The 27,553-nt window shown below is 38.9% G+C and overlaps 1 protein-coding gene across 2 annotated transcripts; it reads right to left on the reverse strand.

Moving 5' to 3' along the window:
- On the reverse strand, positions 1–26,237 carry LOC132418070 (putative P2Y purinoceptor 10). Of its 2 annotated transcripts, none has more exons than XM_060001976.1 (2): positions 26,188–26,237; positions 1–1,276 (listed from the first exon to the last, which is right to left on the reverse strand). In XM_060001976.1, the coding sequence occupies exon 2, from the start codon at positions 1,225–1,227 to the stop codon at positions 241–243; it is 987 nt and encodes a 328-aa protein (XP_059857959.1). In that variant the 5' UTR covers positions 1,228–1,276; positions 26,188–26,237; the 3' UTR covers positions 1–240. The 2 variants fall into 2 exon arrangements, with proteins under 2 accessions (XP_059857959.1, XP_059857960.1); XM_060001977.1 differs by lacking the exon at positions 26,188–26,237 and adding an exon at positions 17,338–17,343.
- Between the last annotated feature and the right edge of the window lie 1,316 nt (positions 26,238–27,553).

Genomic DNA, 27,553 nt, shown 5'->3' on the forward strand with positions numbered 1-27,553 from the left:
ATCTAGATCTCTTAAGTAAGAAAGTGCCTTGAATTTCAAAGAGGAAACATACAACTCCCATCTTCTCTTCCTCTCCCACATTTTTCACACTCTCCCTGCACCATCACAACCCTGTGAGCACAACTATTTCTGTTGTTCCCAAAGTTCAATTAACAAAATTGTCTGGCTGGTCATTTCCACCTTTGGAAAAAGCCAGGAAACATAGTTAAACAAAGCCATAATCAAAGAGCTATTTTATTTTTAACCAATCATTGATGAACCACTCTCCCTGCTCATTAGGTGGGAACGAGTCACGGAGCTGCCATGGCGGGATAGTTGGTCACGAAACTCTGAGGCCATGAAGTAGTAGAGAATTGGATCCAAAAGGCAGCAAAGACTTGCAAGGCATAGACAAAAAGGGTGGAAATACAGTGAGCTTTGGACAATGGGACAACTGCTAATGATGGTTTCCTTTACCATGGTGTAAAAAATAAAGTTAATATGATAGGGAGTGAAACAGATGAAGAAGACTGCAGCACACATGTAAACCATCCGCAGTGCTTTCTGCCTCTCACTGATTCCCTGGAAAGCCACTGGTGGTTGTCGCAAGGATATAGTGGTTTTCCAGGTACACCATGCAATGATGACTACTGGGATCACAAATCCTGCCAGCTCAGCAGCTGTAATCATCCCAACCAAAGCCATTGCATTCATTTTCCTGTAACCAAGATCAGCAAAGCAGGACTCAGTGTTGTTGGCTAAGTCTGTGCTTCTCATGATGGGAAATGGCAAACAGGCAGTCCCCACGATGACCCAGACGGCAGCACTGATGCCCACATCATACCTACGCTTCCAGTCTCTGGCCCTGAAAGGCTTGAGGAGAAAGAAGCACCTCTGAAGGCTGATGCATGTCAGGAAACAAATGCTGGCATACATGTTGAGATACTTTAGGTAGAAGCACAGCAGGCAAAGGGCCCTCTGGAAAGGCCAGTGGTGGCTGATGTAATAGTAAATCCGGAGGGGTAAGGACAGCACATGAGCAAGGTCAGCCACAGAGAGGTTGATCATGAAAATGATGGCTTTATTTTTCTTGCTGATGAAGCGGCACAGAACCCACAAGGCTGCACTGTTGGCCAGTAGACCAGGGATGAATATGAGGATGTAGGTGGTGGCATAGAGGGAGTATTGAAATGTCAAATTAGTGACATTGCAGTGATTCTCAGCATTGCTGGTACTGTTGCTGCCCATCTTGAATATTTCAGTATATTCATCAAGGTAAGCCGTGAAGTTATGATCCCTGCCCAAAACAAAACAAAAAAAAAAAAAAAGAAAGAAAAAGGGTATAATGGTTAACCAGTACTATAGCTGACACCCAGAATTTTTTTTAATTGAAATATAGTTGATTTAAAAAGTTTCAGGTGTACAGCAAAGTGATTAAGTTATATCAGATTCTTTTCCATTACAGGGTATTACAAGATATTGAATATAGTTCCCTGTGCTACACAGTAGGTCCTTTTTTTTAATCTATTTTATATACAGTAGTGTGTACCCCTTAATCTCAAATTCCTAATTTATCCCTCTCTCCCTTTCCCCTCTTGTAACTGTAAGTTTGTTTTCTATGTCTGTGAGTTTATTTCTGTTTTGTAAATAAGTTCATTTGTACCATTGTTTTAGATTCTACATGGAAGTGATATCATATCATATTTGGTTTTCTCTGTCTGACTTACGTCACTCAGTATCGTAATCTCTAGGTCCATGTATGTTGCTACAAATGGCATTATTTCATTCTTTTTATGGCTGAGTAAGATTTATATATATATATATATATACATATATATATACATATATATATACACACACACACAACTATATATATATATATTATATATATAATATATATATTATATATATATTATATATATATATTATATATATATATACAACCACATCTTCACCCATTCATCTGTAAATAGACACTTAGGTTGCTCCCATGTCTTGTCTTTTGTAAATAGTGCTGCTATGAACATTAGGGTGCATGTACCTTTTTGAATTAGAGTTTTTGGCTTTTCTGGATATATGCACAGAAGTGGGATTGCTGGATCATATGATAACCATTTTTGGTTTTCTTAAGGAGCCTCCATACTGTTCTCCATAGTGGGTGTACCAATTTACATGCCCACCTACAGTGTAGGAGGGTTCCCTTTTCTCTATGCCCTCTCCAATATTTATTATTTGTAGACTTTTTGATGATAACCATTGTGACCAGTGTGAGGTGAGACCTCAAGGAAACACAAAAGACTCAGAATAGACAAACAATCTTGAGAAAGAAATGTGCTGGAGGAGGAGCTTCAAGATGGCGGAAGAGTAAGACGCGGAGATCACCTTCCTCTCCACAAATACATCAGAAATACATCTACATGTGGAACAGCTCCTACAGAACACGTACTGAACACTGGCAGAAGACCTCAGACCTCCCAAAAGGCAAGAAACTCACCCACGTACCTGGGTAGCACAAAAGATAAAAACAGAGACAAAAGAATAGGGACGGGACCTGCATCAGTGGGAGGGAGCTGTGCAGGAGGAAAGGTTTCCACACACTAGGAGGCCCCTTCACAGGAGGAGACTGTGGGTGACAGTGGGGGGGAGCTTTGGAGCCATGGAGGACACACAGCAACAGGGGTCAGAAGGGCAAAGCAGACAGATTCCCACACAGAGGATAAGTGCCGACCAGCACTCACCAGCCCGAGAGGCTTGTCTGCTCACCCGCCGGAGCGGGCGAGGGCTGGGAGCTGAGGCTCGGGTTTCAGTCAGATCCCAGGAGAGGACTGGGGTTGGTGGCGTGAACACAGCCTGAAGGGGTTAGTGCACCACGACTAGCCGGGAGGGAGTCTGGGAAAAAGTCTGGACTGCCGAAGAGACAAGAGACTTTTTCTTGCCTATTTGTTTCCTGGTGCGCGAGGAGAGGGGATTAAGAGTGCTGCTTAAAAGAGCTCCAGAGACAGGCATGAGCCGTGGCTATCAGCGCGGATCCCAGAGACGGGCATGGGATGCTAAGGCTGCTGCTGCAGCCACCAAGAAGACTGTGTGCAAACACAGGTCACTATCCACACCTCCCCTCATGGGACCCTGTGCAGCCTGCCACTGCCAGGGTCCCGTGATCCAGGGACAACTTCCCCGGGAGAACACACGGTGTGCCTCAGGCTGGTGCAATGTCACGCTGGCCTCTGCCACTGCAGGCCCTCCATGCATCCATACCCTTCTCTAGCCCCGGCCTGAGTGAGCCAGAGCCCCCGAATCAGCTGCTCCTTTAACCCTGTCCTTTCTCAGTGAAGAACAGACGCCCTCAGGCGACCTACACACAGAGGCGGGGCCAAATCCAAAGATGAACCCCGGGAGTTATGTGAACAAAGAAGAGAAAGTTCCCCCAGCAGCCTCAGGAGCAGAGGATTAAACGTCCACAATAAACTTGATGTACCCTGCATCTGTAGAATACCTGAATAGACAACGAATGATCCCAAATTGAGGAAGTGGACTTTGTGAGCAAAGATATATATAATTTTTTTCTTCTCTTTATGTAGATGTGTATGTGTATGCTTCTGTGTGTGATATTGTCTCTATAGATTTACTTTTACCATTTTTCCTAGGGTCCTGTCTGTCCGTTATGGTTTTTTATTATTATTACTTTAAAAAATTTTTTTCTTAATTTTTTTATTTTAATAACTTTATTTTATTGTATTTTACATTATTTTATTTTATTTTATCTTGTTTCTGTCTTTCTCTCTAAATTTTATCCCTTTTATTCAAAGCCATGTGGATGAAAGGCTCTTGGTGTTCCAGACATGCATGAGGGCTGTGCCTCTGAGGAGGGAGAGACAAGATCAGGACACTGGTCCACAAGGGACCTCCCAGTTCCACGTAATATTAAACAATAAAATCTCCCAGAGACTTTTATCTAAACACAAAGACCCAGCTTCACTCAACAACCAGAAAACTACAGTGCTGGACACCCTATACCAAACAACTAGGAAGACAAGAACACAACCACATCCATTAGCGGAGAGGCTGCGTAAAATCATAATAATGCCACTGACACCCCAAAACACACCACCAGACGTGGACCTGCCCACCAGAAAGACAAGATCCAGCCCCATTCACCAGAACACAGGCACAAGTCCCCTCCACCAGGAAGCCTAAACAACCCACTGAACAAACCTTAGCCACTGGGGACAGACACCAAAAACAACGGGAACTACGAGCCTGCAGGCTGAGAAAAGGAGACCCCAAACACAGTAAGTTAAGCAAAATGAGAAGACAGAAAAACACACAGCAAATTAAGGAGCAAGGTAAAAACCCACCAGATCTAAAAAATGAAAAGGAAATAGGCAGTCTACCTGAAAAAGCATTCAATATAATGTTAATAAAGATGATCCATAATCTTGACAATAGAATAGAGAAAATACAAGAAACATTTAACAAGGACCTAGAAGAAGTAAAGAGCAAAAAAACGGTGATGAATAACAATATAAATGAAATTAAAAATTCTCTAGAAAGGATCAATTGCAGAATAACTGAGGCAGAAGAACGGATAAGTGATCTGGAAGATAAAATAGTGGAAATAACTATTGAAGAGCAGAAAAAAGAAAAAATAATGAAAAGAATTGAGGACAGTCTCAGAGACCTCTGGGACAACATTAAAAGCACCAACATTAGAATAATAGGGGTTCCAGAAGAAGAAGAGAAAAAGAAAGGGACTGAGAAAATATTTGAAGAGATTATCATTGAAAATTTCCCTAATATGGGAAAGGAAATAGTAAATCAAGTCCAGGAAGCACAGAGAGTCCCAACAGGATAAATACAAGGGGAAACAGGACAAGACATACATTAATCAAATAATCAAATATTAAATACAAAGAAAACATATTAAAAGCAGCAAGGGAAAAACAACAAATAACACACAAAGGAATCCCATAAGGTTAACAGCTGATCTTTCAGCAGGAACTCTGCAAGCCAGAAGGGAGTGGCAGGACATATTTAAAGTGATGAAGGAGAAAAACCTACAACCAAGGTTACTCTACCCAGCAACGATCTCATTCAGATTTGATGGAGAAATTAAAAACTTTACAGACAAGCGAAAAGGAAGAGATTTCAGCACCTCCAAACTAGCTTTACAACAAATGCTAAAGGAACTTCTCTAGGCAGGAAACAGAAGAGGAGGAAAAGACCTACAATAATGAACCCAAAACAATTTAGAAAATGGGATTAGGAACATACATATTGATAATTACCTTAAATGTAAATGGACTGAATGCTCCCAGGAAAAGACACAGATTGGCTGAATGGATACAAAAACAAGACCCATATATATGCTGTCTACAAGAGACCCACTTCACACCTAAGAAAACATACAGACTGAAATTGAGGGGATGGAAAATGTTATTCCATGCAAATGGAAATCAAAAGAAAGCTGGAGCAGCAGTTCTCATATCAGACAAAATAGACTTCAAAATAAAGACTATCACAACAGACAATGAAGCACACTACATAATGATCAAGTGATCAATCCAAGAAGAAGATATAACAATTATAATATTTATGCACCCAACATAGGAGCACCTCAACACATAAGGCAAATACTAACAGCCATAAAAGGGGAAATCGACAGTAACACATTCATAGTAGGGGATTTCAACACCCCACTTTCACCAATGGACAGATCATTCAAAATGAAAATAAGTAAGGAAACACAAGCGTTAAATGACACATTAAACAAGATGGACTCGATTGATATTTATAGGACATTCCATCCAAACACAACAGAATACACATTCTCCTCAAGTGCTCATTGAACATTCTCCAGGATAGATCATATCTTGGGTCACAAGCCAAGCCTTGGTAAATTTAAGAAATTGAAATCAAATCAAGTATCTTTTCCGACCACAGTGCTATGAGACTAGATATCAATTACAGGAAAACATCTGTAAAAAATACAAACACATGGAGGCTAAACAATACACTACTTAATAACCAACAGATCATTAAAGAAAGAAAACAGAAAATCAAAAAATGCCTAGAAACAAATTAGAATGAAAACACGAGGACCCAAAACCTTTGGGATGCTACAAAGGCAATTCTAAGAGGGAAGTTTATAGCAATACAGTCCTACCTTAAGAAACAAGAAACATCTCAAATAAACAACCTAACCTTACACTGAAAGCAACTAGAGAAAAAAGAAAAAGAAGCCCCAATGTTAGCAGAAGGAAACAAATCATAAAGATCAGATCAAAAATAAATGAAAAAGAAATGAAGGAAATGATAGCAAAGATCAATAAAACTAAAAGCTGGTTCTCTGAGAAGATAAACAAAATTGATAAGCCATTAGCCAGACTCATCAAAGAAAAAAGGGAGAAGAATCAAATCAATAGAATTAGAAATGAACAAGGAGAAGTGACAACTTAACTACAGAGGTACAAAGGATCATGAGAGATTACTACAAGCAACTCTATGCCAATAAAATGGACACTGTGGAAGAAATGGACAAATTCTTAGAAATGCCCAATGTTCCGAGACTGAATCAAGAAGAAATAGAAAATATGAAAAGTTCCATCACAAACAGTGAAAGTAAAACTGTGATTAAAAATCTTCCAACAAACAGAAGCCCAGAACCAGATGGATTCACAGGCGAATTCTAACAAACATTTAGAGAAGAGCTAACACCTATCCTTCCCAAATGTTCCAAAATATAGCAGAGGGAGGAACACTCCCAAACTCATTCTAAGAGGCCACCATCACCCTGATACCAAAACAAAACAAAGAAGGCACAAAGAAAGAAAACTACAGGCCAATATCACTGATGAACCTAGATGCAAAAATCCTCCACAAAATGCCAGCAAACAGAATCCAACAGCACATTAAAAGGATCATACACCATGATTTAGTGGGGTTTATTGCAAGAATGGAAGGATTCTTCAATATACGTGAATCAATCAATGTGATACACCATATTAAAAAATTGAGGGAGGGGCTTCCCTGGTGGTGCAGTGGTTGAGAGTCCGCCTGCCGATGCAGGGGATGCTGGTTCGTGCCCCGGTCTGGTAGGATCCCACATGCCGCGGAGCAGCTGCAATCGTGAGCCATGGCTGCTGAGACTGCGCGTCCGGAGCCTGTGCTCCGCAACGGGAGACGCCACAACAGTGAGAGGCCCGCGTACCGCAAAAAAAAAAAAAAAAAAAAAATTGAGGGAGAAAAACCATATGATCATATTAATAGATACAGAAAAAGCTTTAGAAAAAATTCAACACCCATTTATGATAAATACCCTCCAGGAAGTAGGCATAGGGGAACTTTCCTCAACATAATAAAGGCCATATATGACAATCCCACAGCCAACATTGTCCTCAATGGTGAAAAACCGAAAACTTTTCCACTAAGATCAGGAATAAGACAAGGTTGGCCACTCTCACCACTCTTATTCAACATAGTTTTGGAGGGTTTAGCCAGAGCAATAAGAGAAGAAAAAGAAATAAAAGGAATCCAAATCAGAAAAGAAGAGGTAAACTGGCAGTGTTTGCGAATGACATGATACTATACATACAGATTCCAAAAGATGCTACCAGAAAAGTGCTACAGCTAATCAAGAATTTGGTAAAGTAGCAGGATACAATATTTATTCACAGATATCTCTTGCATTCCTATACACGAGTGATGGAAAATCTGAAGGTGAAGTTAAGGAAACACTCCCATTTACCATTGCAACAAATAGAATAAAATATCTAGGAATACACCTACCTAAGGAGACAAAAGACCTGTGTGCAGAAAATTATAAGACACTGATGAAAGAAATTAAAGATGATACAAATAGATGGAGAGATAAACCATGTTATTGGATTGGAAGAATCAACATTGTGAAAATGACTCGAATGTCCAAAGCAATATACAGATTCAATGCAATCCCTAACAAAATTCCACTGGCACTTTTCACAGAACTAGAACAAAAAATTTCACAATTTGTACGGAAACACAAAAAACCGCAAATAGCCAAAGCAATCTTGATAAAGAAAAATGGAGCTGGAGGAATGAGGCTCCCTGACTTCAGACTATACTACAAAGCCATAGTAATCAAGACAGTATGGTACTGGAACAAAAACAGAAACACAGATCAATGGAACAGGATAGAAAGCTCAGAGATAAACCCACGCACATATGGTCATCTTATCTTTGATAAAGGAGGCAAGAATATACAGTGTAGAAAAGACAGCCTCTTCAATAAGTGTTGCTGGGAAAACTGGACAGGTACATGTAAAAGTATGAAATTAGAACATTCTCTAACACCATACACAAAAGTAAACTCAAAATGGATTAAAGACCCAAATGTAAGGCCAGAAACTATCAAACTCTTAGAGGAAAACATAGGCAGAACACTCTATGAAATAAATCACAGCAAGATCCTTTTTGACCCACCTCCTAGAGAAATGGAAATAAAGACAAAAATAAACAAATGGGACCTAATGAAACTTAAAAGCTTTTGCACAGCAAAGGAAACCATAAACAAGACCAAAAGACAACCCTCAGAGTGGGAGAAAGTATTTGCAAATGTAGCAACTGACAAAGGATTAATCTCCAAACTTTACAAGCAGCTCATGAAGCTCAATATCAAAAAAACAAACAACCTGATGCAAAAATGGGCAGAAGACCTAAATAGACATTTCTCCAAAGAAGATATACAGATTGCCAACAAACACATGAAAGAATGCTCAACAACATTAATCATTAGAGAAATGCAAATCAAAACTACAATGAGATATCATCTCACACCAGTCAGAATGGCCATCATCAAAAAATCTAGAAACAATAAATGCTGGAGAGGGTGTGGAGAAAAGGGAACCGTCTTGCACTGTTGGTGGGAATGTAAATTGATACAGCCACTGTGGAGAACAACATGGAGGTTCCTTAAGAGCTAACAGTAGAACTACCATACAACCCAGCAATCCCACTACTGGGCATGTAGCCTGAGAAACCCATACTTCAAAAAGAGTCATGTACCGGGCTTCCCTGGTGGCGCAGTGGTTGGCAGTCTGCGTGCCGATGCAGGTGACACTGGTTCATGCCTCAGTCCAGGAGAATCCCACATGCCACAGAGTGGCCGGTCCCATGAGCCGTGCCCGCTGTGCCTGCACATCCAGAGCCTGTGCTCCACAATGGGAGAGGCCACAGCAGTGAGAGGCCCGCGTACCACAAAAAAAAAAAAAAAAAGAGTCATGTACCAAAATGTTCTTTGGAGCTCTATTTACAATAGCCAGGACATGGAAGCAACCTAATTGTCCATCAACAGATGAATGGATAAAGAAGATGTGGCACATATATACAATGGAATATTACTCAGCCATAGAAAGAAACGAAGTTGAGTTATTTGTAGTGAGGTGGATGGACCTAGAGTCTGTCATACAGAGTGAAGTAAGTCCGAAAGAGAAAAACAAATACCATATGCTGACACTTATATATGGAATCTAAGAAAAAAAATTTCATGAAGAACCTAGGGGCAAGATGGGAATAAAGAGTGAGATTACTAGACAATGGACTTGAGGATATGGGGAGAGGGAAGGGTAAGCTGTGACAAAGTGAGAGAGTGGCATGGACATATATATATACTACCAAATGTAAAATAGATAGCTAGTGGAAAGCAGCTGCATAGCACAGGGAGATCAGCTCGGTGCTCTGTGACCAACTAAATGTGAGGAATAAGGAGGGTGGGAGGGAGGGAGATGCAAGAGGGAAGACTTATGGGAACATATGGATATGTATAACTGATTCACTTTGTTATAAAGCAGAAACTAACACATCATTGTAAAGCAATTATACTCCAATAAAGGTGTAAAAAAATAAATAAATAAAAGGGGCAGTATGGAGCAAGAGCCTTAAAGTCATACAGACCTGGTTTGCCATCCCGGTTCTCCCACTTTGATTCATTCAAAAAATATTACTTGAGTGTCTACTATGTACTAGTTATTGTACTGAAACAGAGCAATATGATTGCTGCCCTCATGGAACCTATATTTTTTGGACAGTGATATAGACAGACACTGAATAAATCAATGAAAAAGAAAAAATCAGAGAATTCTATGAAGAAAATTATAATATGATAAGTTGATAAGAGTAACTGCATATCTACTGTAGATTGTATGATCAGGGAAGGCTTCTCTGAGGAGGTGACATTTGAACCTGAATGATGAGAAGGAGCTAGCCACGTGAAGACCTAGTGGAGAAGCATTCTAAGCAGAGAGAACAACAAAGGCAAAGGCCCTAAGACAAGAATGAGCTTAACATATTAAATAATGGAAAGAAGACCAATGTATCTGGAGTTCAGGTATGAAGGAGAGAGTAGTTAAGAGATGAGGTAGGGGAATAGATATGGGCTTGATCTTGGGGGCACTACCATGGTTAGGTGCTGGATTTCATAAAGACCTACTCATTATCTATGAGACTCATTATCTATGAAACAGAAACACATATCAATGGAACAGGATAGAAAGCTCAGAGATAAACCCATGCACATATGGTCACCTTATCTTTGATAAAGGAGGCAAGAATATACAGTGTAGAAAAGACAGCCTCTTCAATAAGTGTTGCTGGGAAAACTGGACAGGTACATGTAAAAGTATGAAATTAGAACACTCTCTAACACCATACACAAAAGTAAACTCAAAATGGTTTAAAGACCCAAATGTAAGGCCAGACACTATCAAACTCTTAGAGGAAAACATAGGCAGAACACTCTATGACATAAGTCACAGCAAGATCCTTTTTGACCCACCTCCTAGAGAAGTGGAAATAAAAACAAAAATAAACAAATGGGACCTAATGAAACTTAAAAGCTTTTGCACAGCAAAGGAAACCATAGACAAGATGAAAAGACAACCCTCAGAATGGGAGAAAATATTTGCAAATGAAGCAACTGACAATGGATTAATCTCCAAAATTTACAAGCAGCTCATGTAGCTCAATAACAAAAAAACAAACAACCCAATCCAAAAATGGGCAGAAGACCTAAATAGACATTTCTCTAAAGAAAATATACAGATTGCCAACAAACACATGAAAGAATGCTCAACAACATTAATCATTAGAGAAATGCAAATCAAAACTACAATGAGATATCATCTCACACTGGTCAGAATAGCCATCATCAAAAAATCTAGAAACAATAAATGCTGGAGAGGGTGTGGAGAAAAGGGAACCGTCTTGCACTGTTGATGGGAATGTAAATTGATACAGCCACTATGGAGAACAGAATGGAGGCTCCTTAAAAGCTAACAATAGAACTACCATACAACCCAGCAATCCCACTACTGGGCATGTACACTGAGAAAACCATAACTGAAAAAGAGTCATATACTGTGCTTCCCTGGTGGCGCAGTGGTTGGCAGTCTGCGTGCCAATGTAGGTGACACTGGTTCGTGCCCTGGTCCAGGAGGATCCCACATGCCACGGAGTGGCTGGGCCCGTGAGCCGTGCCCGCTGCACCTGCACATCCAGAGCCTGTGCTCCACAATGGGAGAAGCCACAGCAGTGAGAGGCCCACGTACCGCAAAAAAAAAGAGTCATGTACCAGAATGTTCTTTGGAGCTCTATTTACAATAGCCAGGACATGGAAGCAACCTAAGTGTCCATCAACAGATGAATGGATAAAGAAGATGTGGCACATGTATACAATGGAATATTAGCCATAAAAAGAAATGAAGTTGAGTTATTTGTAGTGAGGTGGATGGACCTAGAGTCTGTCATACAGAGTGAAGTAAGTCCAAAAGAGAAAAACAAATACCATATGCTGACACTTATATATGGAATCTAAGAAAAAAAATTTCATGAAGAACCTAGGGGCAAGATGGGAGTAAAGAGTGAGACCTACTAGAGAATGGACTTGAGGATATGGGGATGGGGAAGGGTAAGCTGTGACAAAGTGAGAGAGTGGCATGGACATATATATACTACCAAGCGTAAAATAGATAGCTAGTGGGAAGCAGCTGCATAGCACAGGGAGATCATCTCGGTGCTCTGCGACCACCTAGATGGGTGGGATAGGGAGGGTGGGAGGGAGGGAGATGCAAGAGATATGGGAACATATGGATATGTATAACTGATTCACTGTTATAAAGCAGAAACTAACACACATTTGTAAAGCTATTATACACCAGTAAAGAGTTTAAAAAAATAGAAAAGGTAAGGTGCTGGAGGAATCATACTCATTGATTTTAGACTATGCTGCAAAGTTACAGTAATCAAACAGTATGATACTGGCACGAAAAAAACATATAGATCAATGGAACATTTTAGAAAGCCCAGAAATGAACCCACGCACTTATGGTCAATTAATCTGATGATGAAGGAGACAAGAATATACAATGGAGGAAAGACAATCCCTTTAATAAGTGGTGCTGGGAAAACTGGACAGCTACAGGTAAAAGAATGAAATTAGAACATTCTCTAACACCATACACAAAAATAAACTCAAAATTGATTAAAGATATAAATGTAAGAGCAGATACTATAAAACTCCTAGAGGAAAACATAGGCAGAACACTCTTTGACATAAATCACACAATAGTTTTTTTTTTTAAAAATCCATCTACTAGAGTAATGGAAACAGAAGCAAACAAGGTGGACCTTATTAGATTTAAAAGCTTTTGCACAGCAAAGGAAACCATCAACAAGACACAAAGACAACCTATTGAATGAGAGAAATTATTTGCAAACAATGCAGTTGACAAGGGCTTAATTTCCAAAATACACAAACAGCTTGTACAGCTTAATTAAAAAAAAAAACAATCAAGAAATGGGCAGAATATCTAAACAGACATTTCTCCAAGAAGACATACAGATGGCCAACAAGCATATGAAAAGATGCTCAACATCATTAATTATTAGAGAAAAGCAAATCAAAACTATGATGAGGTGTCACCAGATATGTTTTTATACCTACAGAGTCATAGGGTATTAAAATTAGAAGGGATTTGTTTACAGATGAAGAAGATGCTCAAGGAAGATATACTATTGATCCAAGGTCACCCAGTGAATCAGTTAGAGAACCATGGAATTGTCATCCAACTGCCTTGCCCTACCAGATTGTCAAAGATGTGTCTTGCAGGTAAGGAAGTCTTGAAATATTCCATCTGTTTTTCTAACCACAGAAAAAGAATGTGATATTTGAGTTTGTTTCTTCTGTATCAAGACTTCTCTTGCCTCGAGCTCTGGTTGGGATGACCACTGTTCACTACTTCCCAATTGCAATGGTAGAAATCCAGTCTTGTTGTTCAGGTCTTCTTGCCTCTCTTCTGTCTGCCACCTTGCTCACTGGGTCCTGACTTCCTAACTTGGCATCACAGCACCTGGAAAACAGATCTGCCTCCTTTAGCCTGCATTACCAGTATCCTGGTTGATTTTCAGGGCTTGGGAATATTACCTCCTTATTATTCTATCACAATAGCTGGTGGTTTTCATGCATTTTCTCTCTTTCTCTTAGCTTAGGTTTCATTCCAAATTTACGTGAAAATTTTCAGTAATATATGGATTTAGAAGCTGAACCAGGATATTTTCCCTTATGTAATTGGGAAGGGAAGAGACCTATTCTCTGTCTAAGGGGAATTCTGTACTGGTGTGACATCATGTCTTGACAGATTATCCAACAGCCACAGTGAACATTGATTAAGGTACCAGCAAAATAGGCCACCAAAATCATTTTTCTGAAACAATTTAAGATTTAATATTTTTTTCATTATTCATCATAATGAGAAAGTTTTTTGGACTTCCTTAATTTATTTTATGTTTTAGTATAGTTTTTATTGTGTATTATATGTAAGACATGGGGAATATACAATAATTTTTAGGGCTTCTCAAGTTCTGGCCATGGATTTATGCAGGCTGTTTGCAAATAAGAATGGCAGGACAGCAACAACCTTGTTATTTTATTTGTAGAAATTTGGACTGAAGAGGACCTTTAAAAAACATTTAATTCAGCCACCATATGATACAGGTAGAAGAAGCAAGGCCCAGAGAGGGATTTATTAAGGCCACACATCTACTAAATGAAAGATCTGGGACTTCAAAAAGGAGGAAAAAGGTGGTTAATCTTTACACACACCCTTCTGTCCATCATTTGTTTTCCTCTCAAAGACAAATTTTACAAACATAGCTTCTGTCCATACTGCAGGAATGTTTTTTGCCTTTAGAGCTAGAATTGGAAAAAAAAGTACTGAGGTTTTCTCAGGTGGAGTTTTGTTGTTGGTATTGTTTTGTTTTAAGTATGTTTACAAAAACAAAGGAGTGGCCTCTTTTAGATTCTCTTCATAAGTAGCAGAATGACTTCCTATATCATTCTAAGTCTACTCCAGGGAATAGAAATGTGATAAAAGAACAGAACCACAAAGGATTAATTCACAGATAAAAGAGAGTCAACTTTATAAGCTACCATTACTCTAAAGAGTACTTTCATTTTCCCTCCTCTTATACTCCCTATTTGACCTATCTGTGATATATCCTAAAGAGTCATGCAGTCATCTTGCTTGTGTATGTATGACTTAGAACAAAGGTAGAGGGGTACTCACAGGTGAAAAGAAAGGAAATAATTATAATGGTCTATCAATGATGTACCCCAGAATCTGCAATGGAATTTTTCACATGCATTACATAATTCAATTCTCACAACCATCGTAAGTTACTATTATTACTCTTATAGTGCAGATGAGAAACTGAGGTTCAGAGAGATTCAGTAAATTGTCTTAGGTAACAAAGTTAAAAAATGGTATAAATGGGATTTACTACCATGCCTGACTTGCTCCAAAGTCTGTGCTATTTCCATTATACCACTTGCCTCTCCCTGCTCAGGAGGGACTTTTTAATAGAATGAGGATCATTGTGTTATCTGGAGGGCACATTATGGCAGAACCTTTCTAACCCCATAGTAGGACCTTATGATCTTGTAACATTAGAATTACTCTAGCTATGCCATCAGGATATAACTAAACATCTGTCCCCACACATGTCACCCACCCCTCCTTACCACCCACTTTTATCTCACATATTATCTCACATTTTATTGCACATATTATCTCATTAATCCTCATAGCAGCCCAGTGATTATTTCCATATTACTTCAGTATTGATCCTGTTTCTACTATTATCTATTATCTATGCATAAGCTTGTGAGAGAACAAGGGAGGCTATATCAAGTGCATTACAGTTCTAAGAACTAAAAACAACTCACACCCACCAAATTCACACTTCCACTTCTGCACTTTACAAACATGGATATTTGTTTCTGCTTCACTGGTACAGAAAATTTCACTTACTAATGGGACAGGTTGTTTTCATACCTCTGTGCTAAATAAAAGAGTCCTATTAGGCCAGAACAGCATTATGTTCACAATTTATTTTGTTTCTGTGGTTTCTTATGCTTCTGCAATTCAGTTTATTTCAAGTTTAGAGACTTACATGACCTGCTTTCCAAAATCTTTTTTCTTCTCCAGACTGAAGGGGAGGTAGGAAGGGTTTTTCCCCAAATATGTCTGGTGACAATTAAATGTAAAATCCCCATGGTAATGGGAGACTGGGGGAATTTTTTGGGGTAGGGTGAAAATATAAACTCTCTCAGGGAACATTTAGCTTCCTGTTAACAATCTGTGACACTACTGAAATTTTAGAATGGAGAACAACCAAAGAAGCCACTAACAGGAGGAGGCTGAATGGAAGGGCCAAAGTCAGAACATGTTCCTTCTCTCAGTCTCTGCCCCTGCTCCTGTCTCTGTGTCTCTCTCTTTGGCTCTGGCTCTATTATTGACTATTTCTGGTTGGTTCATGCCCCCTGTGATACTAGTCTCTCTTCCCTTCAATCTAGACATATTTTTGGTTCCTCTCTCAGGAAAGGGTACAAGATTGGTGATTCACTCTTGAGTCTAAGCTCCCCTTCTCTGTCTGTGCCATGACTCTCTTCCCAGACACTACAGATAGAAACTGGGAATTCATTCAACTCCTATCACTATATTTCACCCATATCTAATCAGAAACCAGGTGATTCTGTCTCCTTTAAATCTCTCAAATCTATCTCCAATCCATCTCCACTTACACTGTTGCCATTTTAACCCAGACCACTGTCATCATTCCTCTTGATTATTGTAGAAGATGCCTTACTGGACTCCCGGCACCCCAGTCTTGTCTCCTGCAGTTCAACCCCATACTGTGTCTAACATTAACATTAATTATGGCTACTGCTTATTGAGAGCTTCCATCTATTTACAAGCTAAGCACATATTATCTCATTAATCCTTATAGCAACTCAATGATTATTTCCATATTACAAATGAGAAAACTGAGACCCAGAGAGGTTAAATAAGTTGTGCCAAAGTCACAAAACTTGCATAGTGTAGAGGTGGTATATAAGAATTGGAACCCATGCTTGTCTCCATACTCCCTTACCTCTGTCATGGCACTTACTACACACACACTGAAATTCTGCTAACATGTCTTTCTGTTTAACTAGACTTTGCACTCCTTGATGGCAGGGACTATGTCATCTCTTAACCCTTTCTAACCTCTTCCCCACTGTGGCCTAAGTGGTTTTTCTTTGAAATATCTTGTCATTCTCCTGTCTAAAATCCTTTGTTGGTTCTCTATTGTATTAAGGCCAAACTTCTCACCATGGCTTGAAGGCCATTCCCGTGTCATTTAACATCACTTCATGCCATTCTTTTCCTCATTCACTACTGTTTCAATTATACTGAGAAGCTTTCAGTTTCTAGAACAAGCCAAGCTTTTCTCCTGACAAAAACATCTGCACACGTTGTTTCCTCTGTCTGGAATTATCTTCCTTCTTTTTCACATATCTGTCTCCTTTAACCTCAATTTGCAGGTCAGAGACATCTTCACTGCCACTATTATTTAGGCCATCCTACATAGCATTACATACTCTCACACTCCGTCCAATTTCTCTTCGTAACATCAACACATGTAATGTAGATGTTTGCTCAGTTTTTATTGACTATTTCGTTCACTGTGCTGTTAGCTCTATTAGTGCCATAAAAAGATCTATTCTGTTTATGACCATATAGCCAAGACTTAGCCTTGGCTATATGGTAAGCACCCAAAGAAAAGTGATATAATTGGATTCAATTGCATACAAAATAGTTTAAAGTCCTTATTTGGAATCATTAAGTAAAAATGCAAGCCCTGATATGTCAACTAATATATTGGGTAAGAGCTTATGGAAACACCCGAATGAACTTTTTGGCCAGCCCAATATTTCTACTGTTTTTTATTTCCCTCAAAAGTTGTCTCCTGATTTGGGCTATTATCATCAATATTTGCTGCACTTACCCATTACAACTCAGAAAAAACATGCCTTCAGAAGCCTGAGAAAAGAGCAAAATATTCAATTTAGAATCAGAGGTGGTCAGACATATCCTGTAGGTAGATACCAGCACAGCCCAACATCTCAGAGTACCATCAACACTATTATCTAGGCCTCAGGGAGAGGGTAGTCCTTGTGATCTGCTTCCCAAAGCTTCTCAACCCTTTATTTTTGTTGATTGTCATTCTGCAAATGAAATATATACCTGCCTCATCTCATCAGCGAATGGCTTCCTACCCACCTACGTGTGGGACTTGGAACAAGAGTGAGAGGTAACATCTGTAGTCCCCAGAGCTTAATTTTCCACATGGAAATTAAGCATAAAAGGAAAACAACTTGTGTATTTACTTTTTTCTTTGGCCTTTTAAGGGTTCTGGCTGCCTTGGAGGCCAACACTCAACCAACATATGTTTAATAAGCATCATACTATGAATTCTGTCCTAGGTTCTATGGAGAATATAGAATCATCTGCTATAATCTCTGTCCCTGAGAAACTTCTGGTCTGGCGGAAAAAATATTTTTTTTTAATTTCCAACGTCACAACCAATGCATGACAAGAACTGAGGTGAATGGCATAGGTGATAAGAAATCCTCATGTTGGCACAGCATCATCTCTGTGAGGTAAGCAGGACAGATATCAGTAATACCCCTACCATATTGTTTAGCTTACAAAGAGATGCATTCAAGAACAACTCAGTACCCTGTCCAAAGTCACAGGGTTAAAATATGGTGAAACTAGGACCAGAAGTCAGGTTTGTACGCCTCTTACTTAACGCTCTTTCAACCATGTTGGGCTGCTTCTATTAAATTAAGAGAGATAGATCACCTCGAGCCAGAGAAGATGGCACTTGTGTCAAGCTATCTGCATTATTTTATTAGTCACTACAGGGACAGGGTTAGAGAACAAACTGCTGATGGTGGCTGGGGAGGAGATAAAAGTTAACCTTACTTTGCCTGAATTATACACTATTGTATTTAAATCTAAATTGCCCTTCAAAGCTGTGGTCAAGTCCCATCTCTTCAAGAAAGGCTGAACTTGGTATTATCAATACCATTCATCTGGGATTTAGCAATTCATAATTTTATCCAGCAAAGGGACATTCTGCTTTATGTGTATTTGATATGTAAATTGATGAAGGTAGTGTAGTGGGGTGGGAAATTTCAAGGAAGAATAATACGTGATTGTCATCCTCAAGAAGTTTATAGTCATTTAAGGAGTAAAAGACATAAGAATAACTAACCATAATGGATTTTTAAATGTGCCATGAAAGGGATAACAAAGAAATTTCTGTGAGAGTAGAAATGAATCCTGCACAGAAAAGGAGTCTTAGAGCTCATCCTGAAGGATAAGTTCACTTTTAATAAGCAGCTGGAGTGGGAAGGCTGTAGGAAAAAGGGATGAAAAAAGAGTTTCAAAGGTGAATGAAGAGCATTCAAAGTTCTCAAAGTATAAAAATGAATGACCCATAGAAAGGAAGAATAGGTGTTCTATAACAGCTGGAAAACAGGGTGAGATGGTGGGGAAGGTGGAATAGGAGGTTAGATTGGGAGAAGGTAGTGGAAGGGAAAAGCAACTTAAAAGTTAGATGCAGCTAGATCATGGAGGGTTTTATGGGGAATTATTGAAGGATTCTGTGAAGAGATGTGATATTACTATACTTGTGTTTTAGAAAGACCACTCTGGCAACAGTGTGGAAGATGGATTGGGAGACCAGAGACAGGAAGTCCAAATTAGTTGTGAGTTTGTAGGGTGACCAACAGTCCAGGTTTGCCTAGGACTGAGGGTTTCCCAGTATGTAATATTTTCGGTGACAGTCCAGGACAAACAGAATAATTGATCATCCTACTATTCCAACAGTCAAGGAAGTAAAAAAAAAAAAAAAAAAAAAAAAAAGCTCTGACCTGGTATGGCATGAATATTAGAATTTCAAGTAAAAGTCAGATATGGAATTGACCAGTTTGGGAGACTGCTTGAGGAGTCAAAGATAACTTCATTTATAAAACATGTCAAATGTTATACAAGGATATCACAGTTTTGTACTGTACCAAAGCCCTTTCAGATTAGCAGCTCACAGCATTCACTATTCCTGACACTCTGAGTCAAAAGTAAACTCTTCCTTATTCCAGAACTTTTCAAATTTGTACTCTCTGCCAAGCTTCATAAATTCCTGACTCTTCAGATGGTTTGCTTTCTCTAACATTAAAATCACTGAACTTCACTGCAAGTTGCACTATGCTAGCTTGCACCAGACACTCCCAGAGACCTTAAATTTCTAAATTTTGCCATTTCTCCTGGGCCAATCTGGCACCCGCCCTCATTTTACTTCCTCCCTTACGCAGACTACATTAAATGGTCAAATTAACTATTCTCACACAAGAACCATCAACTTCTTTGCTCATGATTTTTCTGCCGTACCAGCCTGGCAAGGTCTTAATCCCAGATCAAGTCCACAATCCATTTTCTTTTTTACTATCCAAACTGCTGAATGATTCTATTAAAAATACCAGTATATATTTGAAATGCTAAAACTAGAAGTGTATGATCTCCAGTCTAAGATTTTTTGCTCCAGCCTCTTTTTGCACATGCCTGATTAGTTTCTTCTCCTATTGACTATGCAGCACCTTCACAACTCTTCTAAAGTTTCTTCTCTCCTGTTCTCCCATCCCCCAACTTTCTCAGCAGAGAAACTTACTCCTTAAATCACAAGAAAATTGAGGTTATTGGTTGAGAAACAACTCAGTTTCATCCATTGTCCCCTCCCAACCCACACAATCTTATCTACAACTGCATCCTTCCCAACACAGCTGTCTTTCCTATTGCACAAGATGAATTCCCATGCTCTTAATCCCTTTTATCTTTCTCAGGATCTTCTTTCATTAGCTGTTCCCTTTCACTCCTAGATCATCATGTTGCCCTTCACTCTCAGCTAGATATTTGTCATCAAGTCTCTCCAACACCCAAAATAATAATTCTCTTGTCAATGCATCTTATTCTAGCTCTTTGTCATTTTCCTTCTCTTCTTAAATAAACGTCTCACAATAGTTTTTGACACTGACTGTTTTCTTTTCCTCATTTTATATACATTCTTTAATGCATTCCAAGGTGACATGCATACCTTTACAACATCACTGAAACTACTTTAATAAAGGCGACAAGTGACCATCACATTTCCAAATCAGGCAGGGCTTCTCTGCCAGCTTGGACACAGTCTGATCGTTTCCATGTTTTTTAAATGCTCTCTTCTGTTGGCTTCTAAGCCACAACTCTTTCTTGAGTCTCCTCTTAACTATCTATCCATTCATACCGAGTCTCCTTTATGGTTTCTTTTATCTCTGCACATCCTTTAAATGTTTGTTTTCCTAAGGTCTGCATATTCTTTTCTTATTCAGTGCCCTCGTGCTAAGTAACATCACCCAGTTTCATGGCTTCTGTTACCACCCATATCCAGATGACTCTTATGTCTCAATGTCCAGGGTTGGCCTCCTCTCAGATATTAAATCTATATGTCTAACTTTCAGTGGAGATTTCCCATTTCAATGTCTCCCAGGCGTCTCAAAATAAAAATATTCAAAACTAAACTCATCATACTCCCTGATCTTTTACTTATCCACACCATCTATCCAATTACAAGAGCCAGAAGCCTTAAAATAATCCTAGATCCCTTCACTCTCATTCAATCAACCAAGTTTTCTCCCTCTCCCACTCTCTCTCCCTCCTCTCTCTCTGGATTATTAAAACACTCTTTAACTGATCTACCTGTTTTGAGGATTTCCCTCTTAAAATCTATTCTATACTCTGCTGCCAAAATGATATATCAAAAAGGCAAATCTGGGCTACCATGTCATCATAAGGATTGCTTTAACGATACATTCACTGCTATAGAATGTTTCCGTTTATATCTCTTTATTTCTAACTAAACTATGAGCATTTTTGAAGCCAAACAGCATGCCTTACTCATCTTTAAATCTCTAGAACCTAGCAGAATAATTAGCACATAATCACTTAGTAAATATTTTAACTGGGCAAATATTCTGCCTTATGACAACTCTTTTATTGTTTATCTGTTTATGAATCTCTCTACACTGGGCTGTGAGCTTTGTAAAGTCAGGGGTTATGCCCTAAATTTTGTTCCCTCCCTCTCTCTCTCTCTCTCTCTCTCTCTCTCTCTCTCACCCTAGAACAAGGCTAAATATATAGCACTATTAAAAAAATTGATGTTAACTGGCTCATGTGGGGATTAATCCTAAAGACTTAACCTCACTGGTGTTGCATAACCAACTCAGCTAAGCAGGACCACACAGAAAATACAATCCAGGCAAAATTATAACCTGTGAAAATACCATATCTTTAGTATATACTTGAGCTCCTAGCTCTATGACTGTGAACCACCCAGATAGAATGAGGGCTAAATTCCCAGTGCCTCCAATACCATCCTTAAAGAAGTAAATGCCTCTTGGTTTATCCAATGTTCAATGCTCTATCCAGGGTATACACTGCCTACATCAAAGGCCAGTACCTTCATAGAGATGCCTCTTCTTGAAATAGGGGTCTGTAATGGGAGCTAAACCCTAAAGGGAATGACCAGCACAGACTTCTAATCTAATAAGCAGAGCAGGAAAATCAGCTACCATGATCGAGCTAACAAGATTCACTTTCAGTGTGCAGCTTTAAGAATGTTCCTGATAATGAAGATTGGTATAAAATTATGACTAGGGCTTCATTGATGGCGCAAGTGGTTGAGAGTCCGCCTGCCGATGCAGGGGACACAGGTGCGTGACCCGGTCAGGGAAGATCCCACATGCTGCGGAGCGCCTAGGCCCGTGAGCCATGGCCGCTGAGCCTGCGCATCCGGAGCCTGTGCTCCACAACGGGAGAGGCCACAACAGTGAGAGGCTCGCGTACCGCAAAAAAAAAAAAAAAAAAAATATGACTAAAACTTCATCAAACTCCTCTCTTCTGGATCCCATCTCAGAAGTAAATATTTTACTCCTCTCTCCAGATCCCATCTCAACTGTCATCTTTTCCTTGCATGGGGCAACCTATTCTGACTTCTTCCTTTTTTGTATTTGTACTGGACTTTTAGGCTACACTATAAGCATGTAGTCTCAATGAGGGAAGACTGTATCTTACACTTTTATATCCCTCATTTTGTTTAGCAGAGGGTTAGGCATGTAGTAGGATCTCAGTTCATACACATTGGTTTATAAAGGTAAGACTATGGAGAATAGGCACACATTAGCAGAGCCTTAGGCATTTTTATTTCTAATGTCTCTCCCAAAAGCTACTCTCCTGAACAACAGCAATAGTTTTTCACCCTTTGTTACTGAGGAAAATATGGTCAAGGCAAGGATAATAAGGTTGGAGTCTAACAAATCTAAAAACTCCAAAGCCTGTAATCCCAACCTTTTATTTTAAAGCCAGTAGGAATCCCATAAAGTTAAGTGAGAATTTTGTCATTAAACACTTGACTTTATGGAAATAACTAAATTTTGTCTCAGAGCACAAACGTATGTCATGTCACTAAATATGACTCATACTATGACTGAGTTCAAGAACATCATAGGTACCAATAATGTCTACCCAAAGCAGCTTCACTTCCCAACCAACTAGCTTAATGCTGTGCTTTCACAAAGTTACAGCCAAACTGAACTTATTTTATGGCAGCATCAGAATTTGTACCAGACTCCTAAGTTTCAGTGAAATACTAAGTTCAAGAAGTTTCCACACGCATCCTGTCAGTTTTTAGCTAAGCGCTGTTAATATATTATCTTTGATCTTTGAGAGAACTCTGAGTTAATTATTATTATACCCCTTTACGTATCAGAAAATGAAGGCTCAGCAGGATAAAGTTTCTTTCTTAAAGTCACAGCTATTACAATTTCAGTCATAATGAGGCTCTTCATGAGCAGAGATAGCTAAAATTCTTCTCTGCAAACAATTTGTTGCACAGAAATACCTTAAAGTAACATTTCTGTGGATAAGACGATTCTTCAAAGATGAAGAAGCTAATAATCTTGGTTCTATTTCTAGCACTTTTATGACTATACATATATGGCAAATGATTGTCCACCAGGTGTCAGCGTATGGTAGTATCAAAACCAGGGATCTTTAACGAGTTTTGCCTATGAACCCAAACCATAATAGATCTATGGATAGAGTATTGGAACAATGTATTTATAAGAGTGGTGAGCTGAATATAACAAGACAGATAGGATGGGGAATCTCAAGCAGTAGAATTTATTAAAAAGAACACTGGATTTGGAGCTAAAACACTTGGATTCTAGTAACTATTCAAATTCTGTCTCTTTGTGTTGTCCTGCTAATCCCCTTCCCTTATGTGGGTTTCAATTCCCTCATTATCAAAATAAGACAATATGAACTGGATCATGTTAACTACCTTCTGATCTAACTTGCCATGATGTTATGGGCCTGGCTCCTCTAAATCCCCACCCCTAGCTAATACCGTCAGCACTGCCACTGCCATCACTGATACAGCTGCCACCATCTCAACCTACCTGCTGATTTACACTTTACATACCATTATTACATCTATAATTGCTGTTAATCATTATTAAATGTATATATATATATAAGCATATCGTACACCATATATAGAACAAATTAGGTCAGAGGATATCATCCCCATTTTACAGATCAGGAAACTGAGACTTCAAGAAGTGATCACAGTTACCTGAATACTATGCAAGTGGCAGAGTGAAGAGTGTAGAACATAGGCTTCTGGCATCAAAGTAACTGCTCTTTTCCTAGTACAACTCTATAAAGTTTTGCCCTCTTAATCCTCTCCCTCTTTTCACCCCTCATCATTAAGTCACTAATACCACTAAATGAACATGTCTGTCAAATTTTTGTCTCCTATTTTCTTTGATAATAGGGCCAGTATGTGGGCTTGTCATCTTGGGAGGAGAAGTGAAAACTAAATAGAGAAATATTGCTGATGGAGGCCCTTCCCACTCTCCAGGGGAATATATCTACAGGCCATTTGGGAATGTAACTTGTCTTTTTCCCCCTTTTTCTTCTTATTTAAACCACAGAAGTCTCACATGAATTATCCAAGCCAGTCCTATACCCATGACCATGGTGTCCTTCATTCAATCACTCATAACCACAGCCAAAGAAGAGCAACTGGAATCTGGAACTCTGCCATTTCCTGAATTAGTTCAAATCAACTGTAAATAACCTGGCTTGATGTCAGAAACACAAAAGTTTGTATCTATTCTGCAAGTCTAGACATTTTTCCCAAAAATTAGAAGTGAAAATTATTTTACCCTTAAAATAAATTAAAGCAATTAGACTATTCACAAACTAATATCTTAGAGTTGGAATTGAACTTCCCTGCATGCATCTTTACTGGATTTTTAATAAGGTAAGAAGGAGACCTAATTATTCATTATTTTTGTACTTGGGGCAGGATTTTGGAGATGGAAAGAATCGTGTTCTTTGGGCAGACCTGGATTCATATCTTGACTCACTTATCAGCTGTCTAGCCTGAAAAGACTCCATATCTCTTGGTTTCAGCTTCCTCATTTATAAAATTAGGATCATAGTGCCTGCAACATATATCATTGTAAAGATTAAATAGAAAATGTACATCTTTAAGTAGAAAATGTATCTATTTTCATGTCTGGTACACTGTATATGTTAAATAAATCGCAGTTCATTTCCACTTTACTTGTACAGAGAGTAATCTCCATGAGCCTTTGGTTGGATGCTGTACTTCCCTGAGTTTAGAAAATCTCCCCAAAAGGATAGATGTGAGAAATATTTAGTAAGACTAATGCAATAATTCTTAAATTAGAAAAGTGGAAAACATGTGTTACTTGAAAAGAAAATTCCTTATTACAGTAAATATATTTGGAAATCATAATTATTGTCCATATAATACAAACTGCTGAAAGCGCAGATCTGAAAAATCTTTTTGGCTGTTGGGCTTACAGTATTTGGAAAATGTCAATGTTATGGGATAGGTTTTCCTAGGAGTCCAAGGTCTGAACAAGTCCACAATAACTTTTTAGTGAGATTTTTATGTTTTTCAAATGGAACTTTGCACTTAAAAGATTGAGAAATACTGATTGAGTGACACTGTCATTGTGGAAATCAGATTACAGAACTTGCTCCTTTGTATGTTTGCATCTTATCGTTTGAAAAAAAAGGAAATTATTTACAAAACACTTGCCTGTGCTCTAAAAGTTGAAGCTCTCATGATGACATTACTCTGAAATAAGTATAATGGCCCTTAGCAAAGATTACTGAGTTCCCTTTGAGATCTAGACTGTATTTCCAGAAGGTTCACTGTAGTTAGATTTCCCTACTATGGTCCCATTATTTACCACTTCATGATATGCAGTTCTTCTCAGGCACCAGGAGCCTAGAGTCAAACATTTGTATTACTAGGAAGGAAATTGAAGACCATCTATTTCAAGCCCTTCCCCCCTTATTATAGGTGAGACTACTGAGACCCAGAAAAATAAAGCAACTTGTCCAAGGTCAAAACTGAATCATTGACAGAACTTGAGCTAGAACCAAAACTTTCTGTCTCTCTGTGTGTTGGTTCATATACTTCATCACTCTGCCTGTGATGCATGTGAATCAATACTAGATGAACACTTAAATATAAAATATCCCGACCTGAAATATGAGACGTCTTGAGCAGAAGTTTTTAAATAAAGCATATACTTCCTGCCAGTCATTGCTCTGATTGTTGGAACACGTAGAAAAGATGGTTTCACAAAGACAGCTCTGTTCTCTTTATTAGGTCCATAGACCGCCCTGCCTCTTAGGACATCAACTCACTTACCTCAAACACAACTAGGTGTGAAAAGCCACCAAAAACCATCCAGAAGTATGCTTACTCATTTGAAACCTTGTGTTCCACCACTGCCAGGATTTGAGCAGTCTGCACAACTTGCACTCAACAACTTTTCCAGTTGAGCCCAAAAAGGAACTGCTTTGATCAAAGAAGGCCCTCTGTTCAAAAGGAACCATTCCAAAGATAATTACCCCAAATGCATGACTTGATTCTTAGTATAGTTCATGCTATTTTCAGCCTCAATATATCAACCTATCACATATTTTCAACAGTGAATAATTTGACAGTGTCACAGCTAAGGGATAAACTCCTCAATTAATAGAAATGGCAAGGACTCCCACGTCCATCTGAAAAAACAAAATAAAAGTGTTCCCACTTGCAGGATCCTTGGGACTGAGACTACTGCTCCACCCAAAAAGCACAATAAAGCTTGTTATCATTCTATCCAAGATGATCCTGGTACCAACTGTTGTGGTACAGTCCACCTTGAAGGATTACCGAACTGGAAGTCTCCTTTTGACTCAGTCATCTTGTCTCAGAACCAGAGAGATTGCTAGCACTCAACGTAATAAGAACAATAATTACTGAAAAGATAGGTGCCTCTTTTTTGGGCTCTGCTATCCATTAGGTCTGAACTTGGGCAGAAAAGCAGCTTTCAAAGGATCTAGAAATGCCTCTGAACAGACTTTGAAATCTTTTCAACAGATTTTGTCATCTAGGATATTTTCTCCTTTCCTAACCTAAAATCCAACACAGTTATAAATATATTTACAGTATTCTCTGGGAGATACCAGCTTCTGTAGGAAAAAGGGACCGTAATTTAGAAGATACATGTTCTAGTTCCAGCTCTGCGGCTAACTAGCTGGGTTATCTTAAATGTCTTCATTTCACTGTCTCTCAGTTTTCCCATCTGTATGGTGAGGGATTTGGATCTCTAAGAGCTCCTTCAACTCCAAAGTCTATGATCTGACTTTCTTTCTTTCTCTCCTGAGAATTTACTATCTGTTGCTGTATCTGTGAAAGTTAAACTTACCAAAGCAAGGAGCTTATACATAAAAATGTTCCTTCACTAAGCAACTAGATAATTTATACAGAGCAGAAATCCAAATCTTCTTTTTCTGACTGAATAGGTCAAGCTTTCCCAATGAATCTCACCAACGATACTCTTTTCTTACCACTTTGTGCCATCTTCCCTTGTTGATAAAGAAACAAAGAACCCTCAGCAAAGACTGAGCTGCATCACAGACCCCATGCTCCTGGAATAATGGTGGAGACTGATGGCACTAACCCTAACTTTGCACTCTAGTCAGACTCAAGGGAAGTCACGATTGCTCCTGCTGTAATAAGTCTGAAA

This window comes from Delphinus delphis, chromosome X, assembly GCF_949987515.2.
Source record: "Delphinus delphis chromosome X, mDelDel1.2, whole genome shotgun sequence".
In the NCBI taxonomy this organism is placed as follows: Eukaryota; Metazoa; Chordata; class Mammalia; order Artiodactyla; family Delphinidae; genus Delphinus; species Delphinus delphis.

What these genes read in the sequence shown, in the direction of transcription:
- LOC132418070 (XM_060001976.1), bottom strand. Translation starts at nt 1,227, where the DNA reads ATGGGCAGCAACAGTACCAGCAATGCTGAGAATCACTGCAATGTCACT.